The following is a 16,548-nucleotide window of genomic DNA, read 5'->3' on the forward strand; positions in this document are numbered from 1 at the left end:
CAATATTGTCAAATTTATCACTAACCTGTAGGAGTCTATATGCTTGAGAGGTACCAATACTTGCTTTGTGGCACATGAATAAGGTAGTCTTGGCTCTTTGACTGATTGTTCGGTTCGATCGAAGAAAAGGAATTTTATCAGGCGAGACCAGACCATGGTTATGCTCCTCAACAAATGAAGCGATATAGTACCTATTGTCCTGACCCAATCTCATATATATGCATGCATTGCATCCACATCTTGTTTCTAAGTGCTTCTTTTGCTTGTTTGGTTCAGCACGTCTCTTTGTAAAACCTTCCCTCGAACACACGAACCTCTTATGCTCAATCACATCGCTTTTCTTGCCTTGAGCTCCTATACGAACTGAAAAACCACATTCATGTGCATATGTCTTGTAAAATTCTTCCACTTCATTGAGAGAATCAAATGTCATTCCAACGACAGGTTTCAATGGCAGTGAGGAGTGCTATCAAACTGTCACTAGGGCAAACTGAGAGCGGCTCCGCCATACCGTAGTTGTCACATGGCGACGGCGACAAGGGAGGTGGCTGTTGGTGAGATGCGCAGCGAGGGAGTCCGACGTGGTACTCCATGGCGGCGTCGGTAGTAGCGGCGGGAGGCGAGGTCGGCGGCATGGCAGCAAGGGTCCCGCGGCAAGGTCCGATCGCTATATCGTGTCTCATAAGCTTCCTGCCTAGAGCGCTCAGGGAAAGTCCGCCGCGGGGGGTTTTCGCAAAACAGACTCGGCAAGCTACGGGGGCTGCGGGAGGGTTCATCTGCATATTTGCGACGACCGTTGGATGGAAAATGGACGGCCAGATTTCATTTTGTGCATTTGTGCACGGCGTGTCCCTGGTGCACTGGATACGATCCCGCTCGGAGAGGTCGTCACGGACGCCGCGCAGCCCGCGGGCCATCCGCCCGCCGCCTCGCTCGCTTTCGCGATTGCTTCGCGTACTTGTGGGGTCGTCACGTGAGCCGACTGCAGAGGATCTCATCGTCGGTGGGACATGGGAGGTGCTGCCGGCGGGCAGTTAGTTGAGTGATCGGTGATCGCGAGCGCTCTGGGTGCGCACACGGAGGGTCGTATCAATGTCGATCTCAACCGTCCTGTTCCATTCCATCGAACAGTGTCATGTGCTAAAAAGAATGGCTGCTGCATTATTCAACCGTATCCAATGTTAAGAATAATCCAATCTCAATCTCGACGTGGCGCCGTGCCGCGTCTCCTCGCCGCAAGAATGGACTCTCAACTGCACATGAACAGGTGACCAAACTCTGTGTGTATAATATACATGCAATCACCTTCTACGTACGGGATACCACTGATGACGACCCCCTGCTTGCTATACACTCCGACCGACGCTATAATACACTCTACCTGTGTCTGTGTCTGTGCTACAAATTTCCTTCTCACAATGGCAACAAGAAAACTCGGGCAAAAAAGAATGAATGATGTGGTAACAGCAGCGCTAATGCAGACCAAGAAATGGACCGCCGGACCGGATCAGATCAGCCCCGTGTACACGTTGCCGGGCCCGGCGTGGAGCGGCATGCCGGCGGCCGCGAAGGGGTTGCCGAACGGGTTCGCGGGGTTCTGCTGCATCTGCATCGGGTGGTGGACCACCGGCTGCGCCGGGGCCATCGTCATCATCTGCTGCTGCTGCAGCATGAAGGCCTGCTGCTGCTGCGCCATCGCCGCCATCTGCACGCCGTGCGGCGCAGCGTACCCGTTCGAGGCGTAGAACGGGTCGTGCATCACCGGCGCCATGGTCATCATCGGGGCAGGCGCGGCGGGGGTCGCCTCCCAGGGGTTGTAGCTTGCTGGCTGGCTCGCTCTCCGGTTCGCCTCGTCGTACAGGCTGTCAAGGGTCAGCAAGTCCAGACCACCGGCCTGCACGCAGTTTCAATTCTTGTGAGACATTTGAGCGAACAATCAATTCCTGTCCTGTCCTGTCTGGAAAAACGTTGGTTCAGCAACCCAACCCAACCCAACCCACCAGTTTCTTGCTTGGGGCAACGGCGGTCTCATTTGAACTTGGTGCTGTCACAAGGGCCAGTTCCCAGCCAGTGACTCCATTTCCAAAAGTGGGAGCAGCTTTCGGAGCATCATCTGCCACAGGGTGAGCGTCATACCTATCAGCAGGTAACCAATTTCATAGTGCGGCTAGCTTTCATTCATGAGAAATTTACCTATCGGAACAATGGCTAGCGCCAAAGCATTCTGCTCTTCTATCGCAGTTGCAGCAGGGTTGGGTTCGTTCAGACCCTAAAGAGCGAAACTGAGTGTTAGCTTTCATTCATGACTGCTTCGGAGTAGTGGCAAAGGATGTTACCAGCAAATCTGGTTCAGCTTCTGGTGCTTCCTCTTTCACTGGCTCGGGTTCTGGCTCAGGCACTTGTTCCGGTTCTGGTTCTGGAGCCGCAGGAGGTGAGGACGGTTTTTCTTCCTCCTCTGGCTCTTTTTTGTATTCTATCGCTAGTATAGCCTGAAACAAATGAAGTATGCTTAGAGATAAGACTGAGTAAGAGCTGTATAACAAAATGAACACGATGGTTCAAGGGCATCCTGAAAACTTCAAGCTGATAGCAACTTATTATAAATGATGATGCGTGTGAAGATCCAAATACAATAGTACAGAAGTGTGTGAAAATCATTTATTCAGATGAAAATGGTACTCGTGCTTGCTACTGCACACGCGTGTGCGTGTGATCATTTTCATTGATAAGGTTATTAAAAATGTCATATTCCATAGAAGTTATCAGAACCTTTCCTCTTTAATGAAATAGTTGCTGAGGCATGTTCGCGAAAAACAGAAGCTATTCAACAAAAAGTCTTATCAGAGAATTATGCAAAAATAACGCATAGCTATATAGCTTGAATTGTTTTTTTGAAGTAGATTCATCATCGTCAGTTTGTGGGCATACTGATATTCTAATGAATATAGCTTATGGATGTTCAAACATCATATCGGTAAGTGAATTTACTTCTTGTGGTTTCCATACCTTCTCTTTTTGACCTGTTGGAGCATCTCTAACATACTCCTCCATGGTATTCAGGAATGATGCTGGAGGCTGCAGGAAGCATTAATAAATTTCATCAGTAAATGGCTAACTTAGGAGACAAAACCAGAAGACAAAGAATCCAAGGATCGTTTATCGAACCTGCTCGATTTTCAGGAATTTCTCACCACGCCCAATGTGTATAGTTTTGCACACTTCATAAAACTCTGAAAGTCGTTCAGCCTTGACAAAAAAAAACAGGAAATAAACGGAGAAAACTCATCAATATTGAGTAACAATCAGCCTACACGTTTTGATTTCAACAGTCTCAAGTATTGAATCAATGGTTTATGGCTCAGAATTTAGTTTGGAACATTGATCAGTGCCAGCAGAGCTGGTGATGCTGAAGTGTGAACTGTAATTTTCTTTTGCAGTGTTCATATGCTAATAATCCTCATCCACAGCACACAGATATTATGCCGAAAAAAGGGATCAGATAAACTGAACTGCCTGCCTCATGATATTTTCCACTGTCTTCATAGAAAAAAGTCCTTTTAAAGCAATGACAAGGGGCTGTCTTACCCCCGCAAGTCGAGTTTTTTTAAAACATGGATGAGGCCACTAAAAACTTAATAAGAGTAGTCCTTCTCAGAAAGCTAACTATTTATCCATTTCAAGTCTCCTGATAACTAGCAAGACTATATCCTCATTATGCTCTGGTGAGAATTTTGGAATTATGTACAACTGGACAAAATATCCAAAAAAAACTATTTATTTGATTGATCTGCAAGAGAAAAGGGGGCAACAATATACCTGGTTAGTTGCTCTTTTGTATACATCAAGTGCCCTAACAGCATCATTTCTTTGCATCTCGAAGAACTTCAATAAGGAAAAAAATTTAAGTTTGATGAAAAAGCCATCAAATAACACAATAATTGTAGGAAAATTTGACAAACTTATCCAAGGTGGTAAGCTTAAGAAAGTTCACCTTGTCAACTAGATTGATTGTTCCATCACTAATCGCAGTGTAGATCTTAATACTCTCTAAAGCAACCTACCAGTAATGCACAAAAAAAGTCAAACACCATGAATCAAAGGCCAGTTGGGCACTCCTTAAAAACAAGCACTAAAACCTAAGAAAGGCAGAAACAAAGAACTAGATATTCATACTAACCATTGAGAGTGCATGCTGGATTATAACATTGTAAGACGACGCTCCTTGTGGCTGTAAAATTTCAGGAATTAACCAATAGAATTGAAAACTTAAATGGTATCACAGGAAGATGAGCTGGTGTAATTTGTGCGTGCAGTAGTTGCAAAAGAGTCGTTACCTGGCAAGCAAGAAGACGGAAAAGGAGTTGCTGCAATGATGGTAGATGATCAAGCAAAGCAACAGTATCAAGATCCTTAGTTCTCTGCAGATACCAGAATTATTCATGTACTTAGAAACACAATGCTGCATATATGACAAGCTACTGGAACTCTGACAGCATTATAAAATCATGAGCTCACCAAGGAAATGAAGTACAGCAGTAGATCACATAATTTCCTTGGGAAAAAACATGGGTTGCATTTCTGACACAGCATTCGAATTTAATTGTTGCAAATAACAGTGAATCATTTTTGTTATGTGGTAGTGGTACCACAAAGCTCACACGATTATTACTTATTAACAGATATTGACTTTTGGGCATATGCACCATAGACCACAGTTCCTAGATCCAGACAGAGCTGGCAAATTCTCTTTTTCACAGGTATAGTGGCAGTATCATGCCATGATACTAACATGTAGTTACATGGACCAGAACAAATGTAAAGATGCAAAAGATATTTCAAAAAGTTTTGCATATGCAGGCGATAAGAGATGTAAGCCTGCATTAGAGATACATACCGGAGGATCTGTTTCTACATCATACTTCAACACTCGGAAACATTCGAGCCTCTCCTCTAAATATAAAGCATAAATGCGCACCCATGCAGAATAATCCCAAGCTGAGTGAAAAATTAGAGATCACATAATAAGTTCCAAATAAAAAACATAATGCAATAGACAGTACCAGAATAGCACTAGCAACTAGTACCTTCTGCACTAGAGTCATCCTTAAAGTAGGCCATGTTCAACATATGGGACCTAGATCTGCCATAACTAATAAGCTCTTCACGAAAAGTGGGATCAACTTCCCGAAGGGCGCGATGAATGACAATCAATGTCTTGAGCGCAACCTGGTGGATAAATAATCAATGCAAAATGTTCTTGAGTACCTTATAACTTCATTCCTTACATAGTATCACCCATGATAAGCATTAAAAATAAGAAGGAAATCATTCATTAGTTCCATACCGCCCAGTTGCGCGTCTTCGAAAGACGTCTAGCAAGGGCATGAATGCAATAGGCTACATCTGCCCGTGGCCTAGCAGCAGAAATGGAATGGAAAATTTCTGCAAATAAATAAAGATGTTAGTTGTGGCAGCAGCAAAAGAGGTTGGGCAATTATTGAAGATTCGAAATAAATCGCTGCTCCATCGAAAATTTAGAGATTGAGTCATAGGATGCAGTTGAGACAGGATATTCCATTCCATTACCTCTTATGTACTTCTCCTTCGATGGGCGCTCAACATGGTTTGTGGCCTTGACGATTGCAATGTCCAATTCCTGTTATAGGGAAGAATGGTAAGTCCACGGTTCGTGCAGTGCACATGAACATATATAATCACTGTTCAGAGGGAACACGGACATGCTTTCACCTTATAATCACTGTTCACTTTTGCCAAGCTCACAGTCGTCGTGTCCTTGAGGGCGCCTAGGTACTTCCTAAGGACTGGTTGAGTCCCACCAACAGCCATTCTCCTCAACTCCAAGCTGATATACTAGTGGGCCTGAGAACCAAGCGTTGGACAAATGAGACGTCTGCTTGTCTTGAACCGAAATGTTATCTGTCACAGTGCGAATGAGAGAGAGAGAGAGAGGGAAAACATCGCACACCACAATAGGAAACGAGGCAACCAAGTAAAAGACAGATGGGATTTTACTGCAAGAAACTGGTCAAAGGCTGACAGATTAATGACTGAAAAGCATAGGAGGTCAAACCGACAGCATCATCTGGATTTACTAGAGCAAGAATGCACAAATATCACTGGATCAAGATGAATTTCATCTAGAACAAATGGATCCAAGTGAGTTGACAACAGGAGGGCACGAAACAGGCGAAAAAACAACACCGAGAACCTCGGGGGGCTTGACCAAACAGACAAGTCGAACACCTCTGGACGCACGCAACGGACACAGGACATCAAAATTGGCATAGTGATTGGTTTGAACAGATCAAACCGAGCAAAATTGCAAATTTCAATAGGCTGACTCTAGTCAAGACGCGCTCTTTAGCGCCTCCAGACAGAAGCAACTTGTATTCTGGTCGAAACAGCCACATCGGAGGGAGGGGAGGACTGGGATGAGGCAAAAGCAAACAACAGATTCCACAAATGGAGCAAGGCAAGAATCGCGCACTGATTCTCCGGCCGAGCCACTGAAACCTCAGAACTTCCCGGAAAAGCCAAGAACAGAGTTTCAAATTTGGCATGCTGGCAATGGATCACGCGACGAGCTACTATCGCATCAGCATTCACCAAGCGTCCCACTCTCGCATAGCGCACCTACCAAATCCACGAGAGGCTCGCTGCCTGGATCCAGTCCCAATCACACGCAGCCACGAACCAGGAAGCGACGCACGAGGCCAGCCGCCAGCACAGTGGACTCCAATCCTCCGAAGGACAGGCACGCCGAGCCGAGTACGGATTTTGGAACTGAGGTCGGGCCTCAGCGTCGGCGGGGCACGGGGCAGACAGTAGTAGATAAGCGTTTCACCTTCACGAGCCCCCAGAAAGGAAAAAAGAAAGCTTTTTTCACCGCCGCCAGAACCGCCAAAAGCAACGCGACATGCCCAGAATGAATGAAAATTTACTCCATCTAGACCCGTAGACCCGCGCTAGCGTAGCCCCCCACGCGAAACCAGAGCGAAGGGAACGGAGCTCGAGGAAGCGTAGCGAGCACGGGGTTGAGGTGGAGCTCAGGAGAGAAGTAAGGCGAAGAGAGCGAGAGCGAGCCGAGCCCGGCGCGGAACTCACCTCTGCACGGGATAATCCTTCGGTAGCGGGGATCTCCGGGGAGGAGAGGGGGAGGCGATAGGAGGAGAGGACGAATGGACCGGGTGCGTCTCCCTTGGCGAGCGAGGAGGAGGAGCTAGGAGCCGACGAGACGAGAGAAAGGGAGGAGAAGAGGAGGGGCGGTCGCTTTCCCGGCTCGCGGCCAACCCGGAGGCGAACTACCGCCCGGTGGCAGCGGACAGCGACGCGGCAGCAGTACCCAATCAAACAACGCTGCACTGCACGAACAGCTTGCTTTAGCTAGTTACTAGTATACTACTGGTAGATTAGTAGCAGTAATCAGTAGCCAGTGGCGTCCACGTAGGTTAATGAATTATTGGCGGTGTGTTTTAAGCGACTTGATTAGTCTGTGGTGCTCCTGCTAATTTTATTTATTCCGATCCCTTCCTGTCCTCGCCCGCTCGTCGGTGGATACGCCTGCCTTAGCAATACAATGAGTATATGCTTCTCCTTTATTTTCGGTTCCTTTGCTGTCCCAATTTTAGTAATATAGTAGTTGTTGAGCACAAAAATGTCCGGTGCGGACGGTCTAGGGTCCGGACAGTCCGCACTGGTGGCGCGGACGGTTCGCGCACGCGCAGAATCAGTTAGGCTTTCGAGTTTCTTGCGTGACTTGTTAGCTAAATCCGCGGAATTAACTCGGGAGACGGTTTGTAACGGGTCAAGACCCCCTCTATATATATGGAGGACTACGGTCGATGGGGAGATCAACAATCGAATCAATAATCAATATGCATCTCGTTTTTACCTTATGCATTAGGAGTAGTTCTAGTTTAGCCCTAGTTTAGCATTTTTCTACCTCAAATCTTCATCTTTCTTTGGCTCTACGTCGATTAGAGGCGTCTTGGGTGTCCTGCCGATCCCAAGACAAAGCCTAGGATCTCTTCTCCCCGATGAGGTCCCTCCCGGAGCGAGATTCAGGCGTTGTCGGCGAACTCCGCCGTCCCTGCGCACGCGCGGACCGTCCGGCTCGTCAGGCAGGAACAACAGCCCCCTGCGCCAAGTCGCAGATCGTCTGACCCCTGACCGCGAACCGTCCGCACCTCCGCGGAGAGCACCGCCGCCGGTTTTCATCGTAGTGATTGGCGTCCGGATCGGCACCAACACACTTTTGGCACCGCCTCCGGTTTTCATCGCATTAATTGATGTCCGGATCGGCGCCAACACATATTTTAGCGACTTCGCTGGGAAATTCACTTATAGACCTATCATATCGGCCCTCAATGGGCAGTTCAAAAGATAGCTCTGACGTTTCCACCAGCAATATCATAAAGCCGACTTGGGAAACCTTATCGGCTGAAGAACAACTCGAGTTCGAGGAGCATCAGGAGCAACTGATCAAGGATGCGAAGGCGAAATTCCTGTCCAACTTCAAAGTGGACAGGAACAACAAAGTCATTCGGCAACGGGCGACAGATCTAGCTTCGCTCCGACCTACTATGTCTACCCCCAAGGTAAGCGACACGAACGAACTCCAATCTCTTAAAGCTTACATAAATGAGCGGCAGGACCAAATACAACAGATTATAGGGGTATGCAGAATGATTATAAAAGGCTAGTGCGTGCGTTTGATAAATCTACTATTGCAAATTTTCCTTCGCACGAGATTGAATTAGGAGAAAAACACGCGTGATTCATCGGCTACAGGTTGTCACGACCAGTCACAACCCCTTTATGGGATGCCAATAGACATGTACCTTGGGCAACCACAGCCTCCTACGCACATCGATGATAAATTCGTCGATCTGCGCATGTCCGAACCGTCCGCACGTGAGCGCGGACCGTCTAGGCCCGCGACGGCTGGTCCTAATTTTAGGAATGAATTACCGAAACATGCACCCAAGCCGTCACATACTGCGCAAACCCTAAACTACCCAGTCGGACCGTCCGCATACAGTGGCGAACAATTCAAATACAACCCGGACGGTCCGCGTACCTAACAGGATGGTCCGATGCAGAGTTTTTTTAGGAGGAATATTCTCCAAATCCGCATCCGTCCCAGCTGAACTTCCCATCACACCCATGCAGTTTCCTAGCATCATAATATAGCATCCCAAACCCGTAGGTGCGACTACTTTTCACCCCCTCCTAGAAGGCCGGAAAGGAATGACCAGTCCTATGAGCCACATATGGCAAATAGTAATGCACTACAAAACCCAAACCAATGGGGGATACAACATACTAATATCCAAATAACCTCACCCATGTTAGACCAAAGAAATCGGTGTCTCCCACCGGCTGTCATTGATATAGTAAGGGAATAAATAGCTGGGGCGTTCCGAGATAAGTTCGAAGTAAGCATGATCCCTGGAGGCAGCCATATCGAAGACCTTATGATAGCTGATTTGACCATCACCCATACTCATAGGAAACTAGGATACCCGAATTCGCGAAATTTTCGGGTGACCAAGGAAAGAGCACACGCGAGCACATAGGCCAGCTCTTAGAACAATTAGGAGAATTGGCTGACACAGAGGCGTTTCGTGTGCATTTATTTTCATTATCTTTAACAGGAATTGCATTCGCATGGTATCCCACACTCCCTCCTAATTCTATTTTGTTGTGGAGGAGATTTAGAACAAATATTCCATGATCATTTCTTCTCCGGTGATTATAAGCTAGATTTAGTAGATCTAGTGGCCATGCGACAAGGGAAAGATGAATCGATTAATGATTACATCCGGAGATTCCGATATACAAGAAACCGGTGTTTCCAAATTCAGTTGGCAGAAAAATAGCCAGCAGGGTTAGCCTTTAATGGGTTGCACTATTATTTAAAAGAAGATTATAAGGCATCCAGTTTTTTACGTTGGCATAATTACACCAGAGAGCTTTGGCTTGTGAAAGCCGAAGCAAAGAAACAGCCAAAACAATTAGTCACAACGTTCATATAGTAGAATGTGACCAGAATAACTCGGATGACGAATCAAAAGAGGTTTATGCTATCGAAATGGTTTGGCCCAAGCAGGCTAAAATCTTCGGCTTGTTCCTCCTTGCAACCGGTTCAAAAGAAACGACATGGGGTTAAGTGTATATTTGATGTTGGCAAAATGTGATAAGATATTCGACGAATTACTCAAAAATGAAAACATTAAGATAAATCATACAATTCCACCCGTTGTCGAACTAAAACGCCGCGCATACTGCAAGTGGCACAACTCATTTTGTCATGCCACTAATGATTGTAATGTATTTCGATGACAAATCTAATCGATCATTAACGAGGGATGATTGAAATTTCAGGAAATGCAGGTGGAGACGGGGCCCTTCCCAATAAATATGATCGACTTCGATGACAAAAAATCCTGATTCGGCCCATCATGGCCGATAAGGGCAAAGTCAAGGAGGTCATAATCGGCAACGCGCGAAAGGCCGATGAAAATAATAAAAAATGCTTGCAGGAAAGTGATGGCAAAAAAGACTCCTGATAAAGGGGAGACTGAAAGTTATCATCACTACCTCCAACGTCGGAGGGCAGGCGCAAGCAGGTAACCAGGCGCGGGTCCATGTTCTGTGCATCGCAGACGGTTCCGTGCATAGACGCGGATAGTCCGGGACATCATCGGATAGTCCGGATCATTCAAGTGGACGGTCCGGTAACGCCCAGGAGCCGCGACGACCAGAATAAGTACGTGGAAAACTAATACAGTCTAGGCAGCTGGTCGATTGGTTAAATCTGGCCCGACCTTTAATCAATTATTGTCTAAATATGTAAAAAAGAAGGTCGACCCATGTGACGACTGCCAAAGAGACCTCGCTCACTCAATTAGGAGCGACAACAGGTAAGATCGATTGGACCTAGTTAGCCCTACTTTAGCCTTTCTCTGCCTCAAATCTCAAATGTTCACCTCTCTTTGGTTCTACATCGATTAGAGACGTCTTGGGTGGCTTGTCGATACCAAGATAAAGCCTAGGATCTCTTCTCCCCGACGGGGTCTCTCCTGGGAATGAGATTCAGTCGTTGCCGGCGAACTCCGTCGTCCCTGCGCACGTGCGGACCGTCCGGATCATCAGGCAGGAACACCAACCCCTGTACTAGGTTGCAGATTGTCCGGCCCCTGACCATGGACCGTCCGTACCTCCATAGAAGTACAGTCCGGTCTCTGGTTGTGGGCCGTTCGGCTCGTTAGGCAGAAGGATCGTCGCCGGTTTTTATTGCAGTGATCGTCGTCCGGATCGACGCTAAACAGTAGTGTACTGCTACTGCGCCGTAGATGAGATGAGATGAGAGTGGCAGATTAGCACCACACGAGCCAGCTAGTGCCAGGTATGCGATCGAGAGCGGATACTTTATTGCTACTCCGCCGTAGCCGTAAGTGGTGATAATAATTGGGGCCCTCGAATTGTGGGTGATCATCTGACTAGGACTCACTTGTCCAGGCTTGACCTTTATTTTTCTCCAAATTGCGTGTATGGCATTCCTCTCCACCACCTCGTCAAGAAACACATGTCCCCCAAAGAGCTCTAGTATTGTATATTTGTATTGTTCAACCTCGACCGGCAGCAGGTTTCACATCGAAGGCATCAGGCGTGCCGAGTTTTCACCCGCGCGCATGCACGTCATCGTCGTCATGTCGCTAGGATGCGAAAGCTGGGGCATCTTTACCTAACTCCAGCTGCCTGCCTGTTGCATGTGGGGTGGCGAGATGATTAGCTTTCTTATATAATAATATAATAATAAATAAACGTACGAACGGGAAGGTTGGTTGCTCTGTGATGGATTCGGTGAGAGGTTTGTTTAGCAAGTGGGGCAGCGGAATTGCAAGGGAAGCAGCTGCAGACAGCCGAATTAGTGTGTGCTCGTCATCTGTCTAGGTGATGGTACCTCTTCGTCAGTTTTATTTTATGGAGGAAACTGAAAGGTGGGTGAAACGAGAGTCCATGGGCGGCTGCCTATTCCGTTCCATTTCCATGTTCCTGTGCGTATCCCATTAGTATGACCTGTCCTAATCGTCCAGCTTAGCGTTAGCGACAGCTCTGTCGATCTAGCTAGAATACGGCCATGGCTCTACCTGTTGACTTTTGGAGCATCAGACAGACACAGACGACGCTTGCTGATCTGAACGGTGATGAGGTAACAAGTCGTACGTGTACAGCATGCTTATGGTGTGATAGATTAGATGACGGTGGTGGCGATAAGCATGCATATGGTGTTGTAGCAGATCAGATGATGGCATACACGAACACGACGTACAGTAGTACGTGTTCGTTCTAAGAGTTATGAGCACTGCCCCTTCATGCATGTGGGTGTGCGTGGAGATCAACGAAAAACTTGTCTCATAATTACCAGAAAAAAACAAAGCCCCTAAAAAGAAACGTACGGAAACAATCTTCTACGGGCTACGACTTGCATGCACGATGCAGCATGTCACGTATACCAACCAGGTATACATACATATATACGCGTCAAAATTCAAAAAGAGTACGTATAGAGAACAAAAAGCACGCTCTCCTCCGCTCAACTGGGCCGTCGAAGATGAACCGGCCCAGCATTTGGCGGACGCTCCGGTTCGGCTTCCAGGCAGGGCGGCCCCGCGGGTGAGATCGGGGAGCGAGGGCAACGGATTCCAACTTCACAGCATTTCTCCTAAAAATATATCTCCCATTAAACAGATTGTTAAGCACCAAAAGTGAGCGGGTGGTAGCGCGCCTCGCGATTAAGTTAACTTGGATGCGATTAAGTTAACTCGAATGATTATCATTATCTTGTGCGTGGTTATTCATCTAATCACGTGAGATTTGTTCTCTATCGCTTATGAACAGGTCCAGACCTCCTCCCCTATAAATATAAAGGGTACGGTACGGCCGATTGATAAGCCCATGAACAAATTCCGATCGAATCTATCTACTTTATTTACTTTTCTTGCTCTAGTAGTAGATGTAACATAGGTTTAGTTGTAACCTTCCGCATATCCACCACAACATTATTGCACATGATTTTTTGGTGGCCATTATTCTTTTCGGCGGACAGGGCTCAGCCGTCCACCGAAAATAAACTTATTTTCGGCGTCTTTTGACACAACCGCTGAAAATAAGCCTATTTTTTATGATTACTAACAAAGCCCCCGAAAATAAGCGCTTTTTAAACGGTCGGCTCCTTTCTTCCTCCTTGTTTCTTCTCGACACCGGCTTTCCTCTCTCTCCTAGCCCCCACCCCAGCCGCGCCGCTCGCCATGTCGTCGCGCCGCCCCCGCCGCTCCCGTTGCCTGGCAGCCGTCAAGCTCTCCTCCCGCCACTGCTCCGCGCGCCGAGGCCTTCTCCATCAAAAGGTTAATTTTTCGTATTTTATTTCATATTTTTGGCGACCCTTATTTAATTGTCGCTGAAATTAGTATATATTTGTAATTGTGTTTGTTTGATTAGTGTGTGATTAGTATTATTGTTTAGTTCGATTTCGTTAATGTATTAGTGGTATATGTGGTTCAATAATTAGGGGTATATTGTATTTGTGGCATTACTTTCATATTAATATGTGGTACTATTATATTATTAGTTTTATAAGTACATTATATTGGTATGTCGTAGAGTTACATTATTAGTGGTATATGGTACTTAGTCTGATTTGATTAATAGCATAGCATTCGTTCTTACTAATTTTACAGGGAACAAAATTTTGAAAGTAGTATTCTTTCTATGTGATTGGTTTGACAGCAATAATAGGATTAGACAAAGTCAATATGGCATAACTAAAGTAAAGCACAAGGAACAACTTCGAGGCCATGATAATTTTATTCTTGCACACCAGTGCAAGCAGGTCTACTATATGTCGTACCCAAACCCGAAGTTTAAAGCATAGTGGGTAGTTCACAAGGTGAACCCTATGGAATGTTTACATACTCCTTGCACGACTGGTTATCAATTCGAAGACGACCAGGCCGATGAGGTTTACCAAGAAGAAGAATTGCTAACCACATTTACTGTCGATGAGGGTGTTGCACTCAACTCACTAGTCGGAGAACGTGACGATATCACTGTTGATGAGGGTGTTGCACCGAAACGAAACAAAATCCAAGGAACAAAAAACACATTGCGAGCTTTGGATCGAAGAAGACTCCTTGATCGTGATTCCGATGAATTTTGATGTGTAATGCATAATTTACTTTTAGGAAAACAAAGCACACTGCGAGGGGGTTTCTTAATGCGGCTAGCAGGATAGTCCCTGGTGCACGTTCCCTTTTCCAAGAGAGTTCTTCTAGCCAGAGCAAACAGGAAGCGTTGCTGAGACACGCCCGGTCAGAACTGTGTGATAGACCTATCACTCTACAAAGGAGTACCGATGTAACTGTTTATGTAATTGATCTTTATATAAATGTGTCTTACATGTCTCTATTTTATGTCCATAGGAAGAGGAGGACAAGGATGAGGAGGTGCAGCACCACGAGGAAGAGGTTGCAGCCACAGATGCTGGGGTGCAAGGCCATGAGGAGGAGGAGGTCGCGTGCATAGATGTTGAGGCGGATGACAATACCATCGAGGCTCCTGCATTTCGACGGAGGGGCACTCGAAAGGACCACTTTGCCCTACCTCCGTCAGCGCCTGCACAATCGGAAGCTCGTGTACTGATCATCCCGGTTGGTGATAGGTGCTCTCGTTTGGGCATTTTTGTTCTTACTTGTTTGCTTATTTTACTATACATTATATATATGACATGATTTTCTTTTTTTTGTCATGCAGCCAATGGAAAACACGTCTTTCGACGGCCGAGGTCACCATAGATAGGTTAATCAAGTCTTAGGTAACATATGTCATCTACATAATACTGGAATTGTGACCGACTCGAAAGGTGTGGTGGTTCCTTGCACTAGCTAGTCGCACTTTGCACTAGCTCCACATGCTACATATGGAACAGCTCAGGGTGCCGTCAAGCATAACTTTTGGGTAAGAGTATTGTTTGAAACTAACATTTTATGATTTGTTTCATACTAACTTTATTTTCGATGTTGGACAGAGACACAATCGTGTGGAACATGAGGCTTAGGAGCATGCAGACCGAGTATTAGAGAAAATGTAATAACTAGAGTTCTTCTTTAATCTGTGGTTTCATATTTTATTGTATTTCTCTGTGTCTCACCTTCGTGTGAGAAAATGGTACTCGATCCTTGTTAGTGGTTTTATCGGACTAGATCCGACGGATTGACCGTTTATTCCGATTTAAGTGTATGATTGCCCCTAAGGTGATACTTGAGCATTTAACCTGGAATAATCTAGTCGGTTTTGCCACAACCTCCACCTAATTATGCACCTTTGTATCCACTAGTTTACCCACCTCCTTATGCATGTACCTATACACCTCCACCATATGTGCCCAACCAAATGTGGGGAGCATCTATGTTGTATACACAATATCCCTATGGGATGCCACAACACTCATCATGGGGCATCCAAACTTCAATGTTTGACCGATTGAGTGCTCCTCAATCTGGTCCTCAGGCACAAGTTCACCAAGAATGCCGGAATCCTCAGCCACAAAGGCCGACCAATCCTGCAGGGGGACATAGGGAGCAAACTCCCACATTTGCAGTGCCTAAGCTATCGACTTTTATTTCTAAAAAACTGGAGAGGATGATAACTGGTCATGTTATTAAGGTTGGCACCATAGATGTCGTTATCAATGCTAACAATGAAGGGCCAACAAACTTTGGTGAATCGACCAAGGGGAATGAAGTTTCTATGGCTAGTAATAATAAAGTCGATAACAAAGTACCTGACCCCAAGTATTCTATGCCCTGATGGTGCCCATAATGACTGACACGTTCTCAAAAGCGCAAGCTTCAACGTTTAAGAGCAAAATAAAATAGAGAAAAGGAAGTTGAGCGGGTATTCAACAAGACACATCAAGAGTACCTATGGAAGCAATGGAAGCCAAAGGATGCTAAAGTGCAGACACAAGCGGTCATACTTCATAAGGCACCTACGATGTAGGCCCCTGCACAGCCCACGAATCGTTTGGCCCCTCTGGCCGGACTACCCAAACCCATCGCAGATAGTCTGACCCCTATAACTGGATCATTAGACCCTAACTAGGAAACACCTAAAGACACATCAGTCACCATGGATGAGGCAGATGGGAAAGCTACATGGGAAGATGTGGTAGAGGATGAGATGATGGATTACGAGGCATCTCAAGAGCATACAGAGATGGAAATTAATGTCATTACCTTTTTAGCTGATTATGATATTATCAGTGATAATGAACCTATGATGGCCCAATTTGATTTCGGTCCTAAGGATGCAGTCTTCACCAGACCCAAGGAATCAGTCAATCATCTAAAGTTGCTCTTTATGTGTGGCCATATTGATGGAACACTGATTTCGCGCATGATGATTGATGGTGGTGCGGATGTCAACTTGATGCCTTATTCTCTGTAACGAAAGCTAGGCAAA

The 16,548-nt window shown here is 46.1% G+C and overlaps 1 protein-coding gene across 3 annotated transcripts; it reads right to left on the minus strand.

Moving 5' to 3' along the window:
* Nucleotides 1-1,138: 1,138 nt before the first annotated feature.
* LOC100501232 (uncharacterized) lies at nucleotides 1,139-7,226 on the minus strand. Of its 3 annotated transcripts, none has more exons than XM_008649999.4 (16): nucleotides 7,126-7,226; nucleotides 5,749-5,937; nucleotides 5,587-5,656; nucleotides 5,345-5,442; nucleotides 5,085-5,226; nucleotides 4,895-4,995; nucleotides 4,335-4,418; nucleotides 4,178-4,228; nucleotides 3,992-4,057; nucleotides 3,817-3,882; nucleotides 3,166-3,246; nucleotides 3,007-3,075; nucleotides 2,337-2,489; nucleotides 2,194-2,269; nucleotides 2,001-2,113; nucleotides 1,139-1,894 (listed from the first exon to the last, which is right to left on the minus strand). In XM_008649999.4, exons 2-16 carry the CDS (start codon nucleotides 5,845-5,847, stop codon nucleotides 1,508-1,510), a joined length of 1,656 nt encoding a protein of 551 aa, XP_008648221.1. In that variant the 5' UTR covers nucleotides 5,848-5,937; nucleotides 7,126-7,226; the 3' UTR covers nucleotides 1,139-1,507. The 3 variants fall into 3 exon arrangements, with proteins under 3 accessions (XP_008648221.1, XP_008648220.1, NP_001349520.1); XM_008649998.4 differs by lacking the exon at nucleotides 7,126-7,226 and adding an exon at nucleotides 6,659-7,106 and having other exon boundaries at nucleotides 5,749-5,880; NM_001362591.1 differs by having other exon boundaries at nucleotides 1,204-1,894; nucleotides 5,749-5,880; nucleotides 7,126-7,222.
* Between the last annotated feature and the right edge of the window lie 9,322 nt (nucleotides 7,227-16,548).

The sequence above is a fragment of the Zea mays genome, chromosome 6, assembly GCF_902167145.1.
Source record: "Zea mays cultivar B73 chromosome 6, Zm-B73-REFERENCE-NAM-5.0, whole genome shotgun sequence".
In the NCBI taxonomy this organism is placed as follows: Eukaryota; Viridiplantae; Streptophyta; class Magnoliopsida; order Poales; family Poaceae; genus Zea; species Zea mays.

Coding starts and splice junctions, on each gene's coding strand:
- LOC100501232 (XM_008649999.4), bottom strand. CDS start 5,847: ATGGCTGTTGGTGGGACTCAACCAGTCCTTAGGAAGTACCTAGGCGCC. Junction 5,657..5,748: donor AAGTGAACAGTGATTATAAG/GTGAAAGCATGT, acceptor TCCCTATAACAG/GAATTGGACATTGCAATCGT. Junction 4,229..4,334: donor TCCGTCTTCTTGCTTGCCAG/GTAACGACTCTT, acceptor GAAATTTTACAG/CCACAAGGAGCGTCGTCTTA.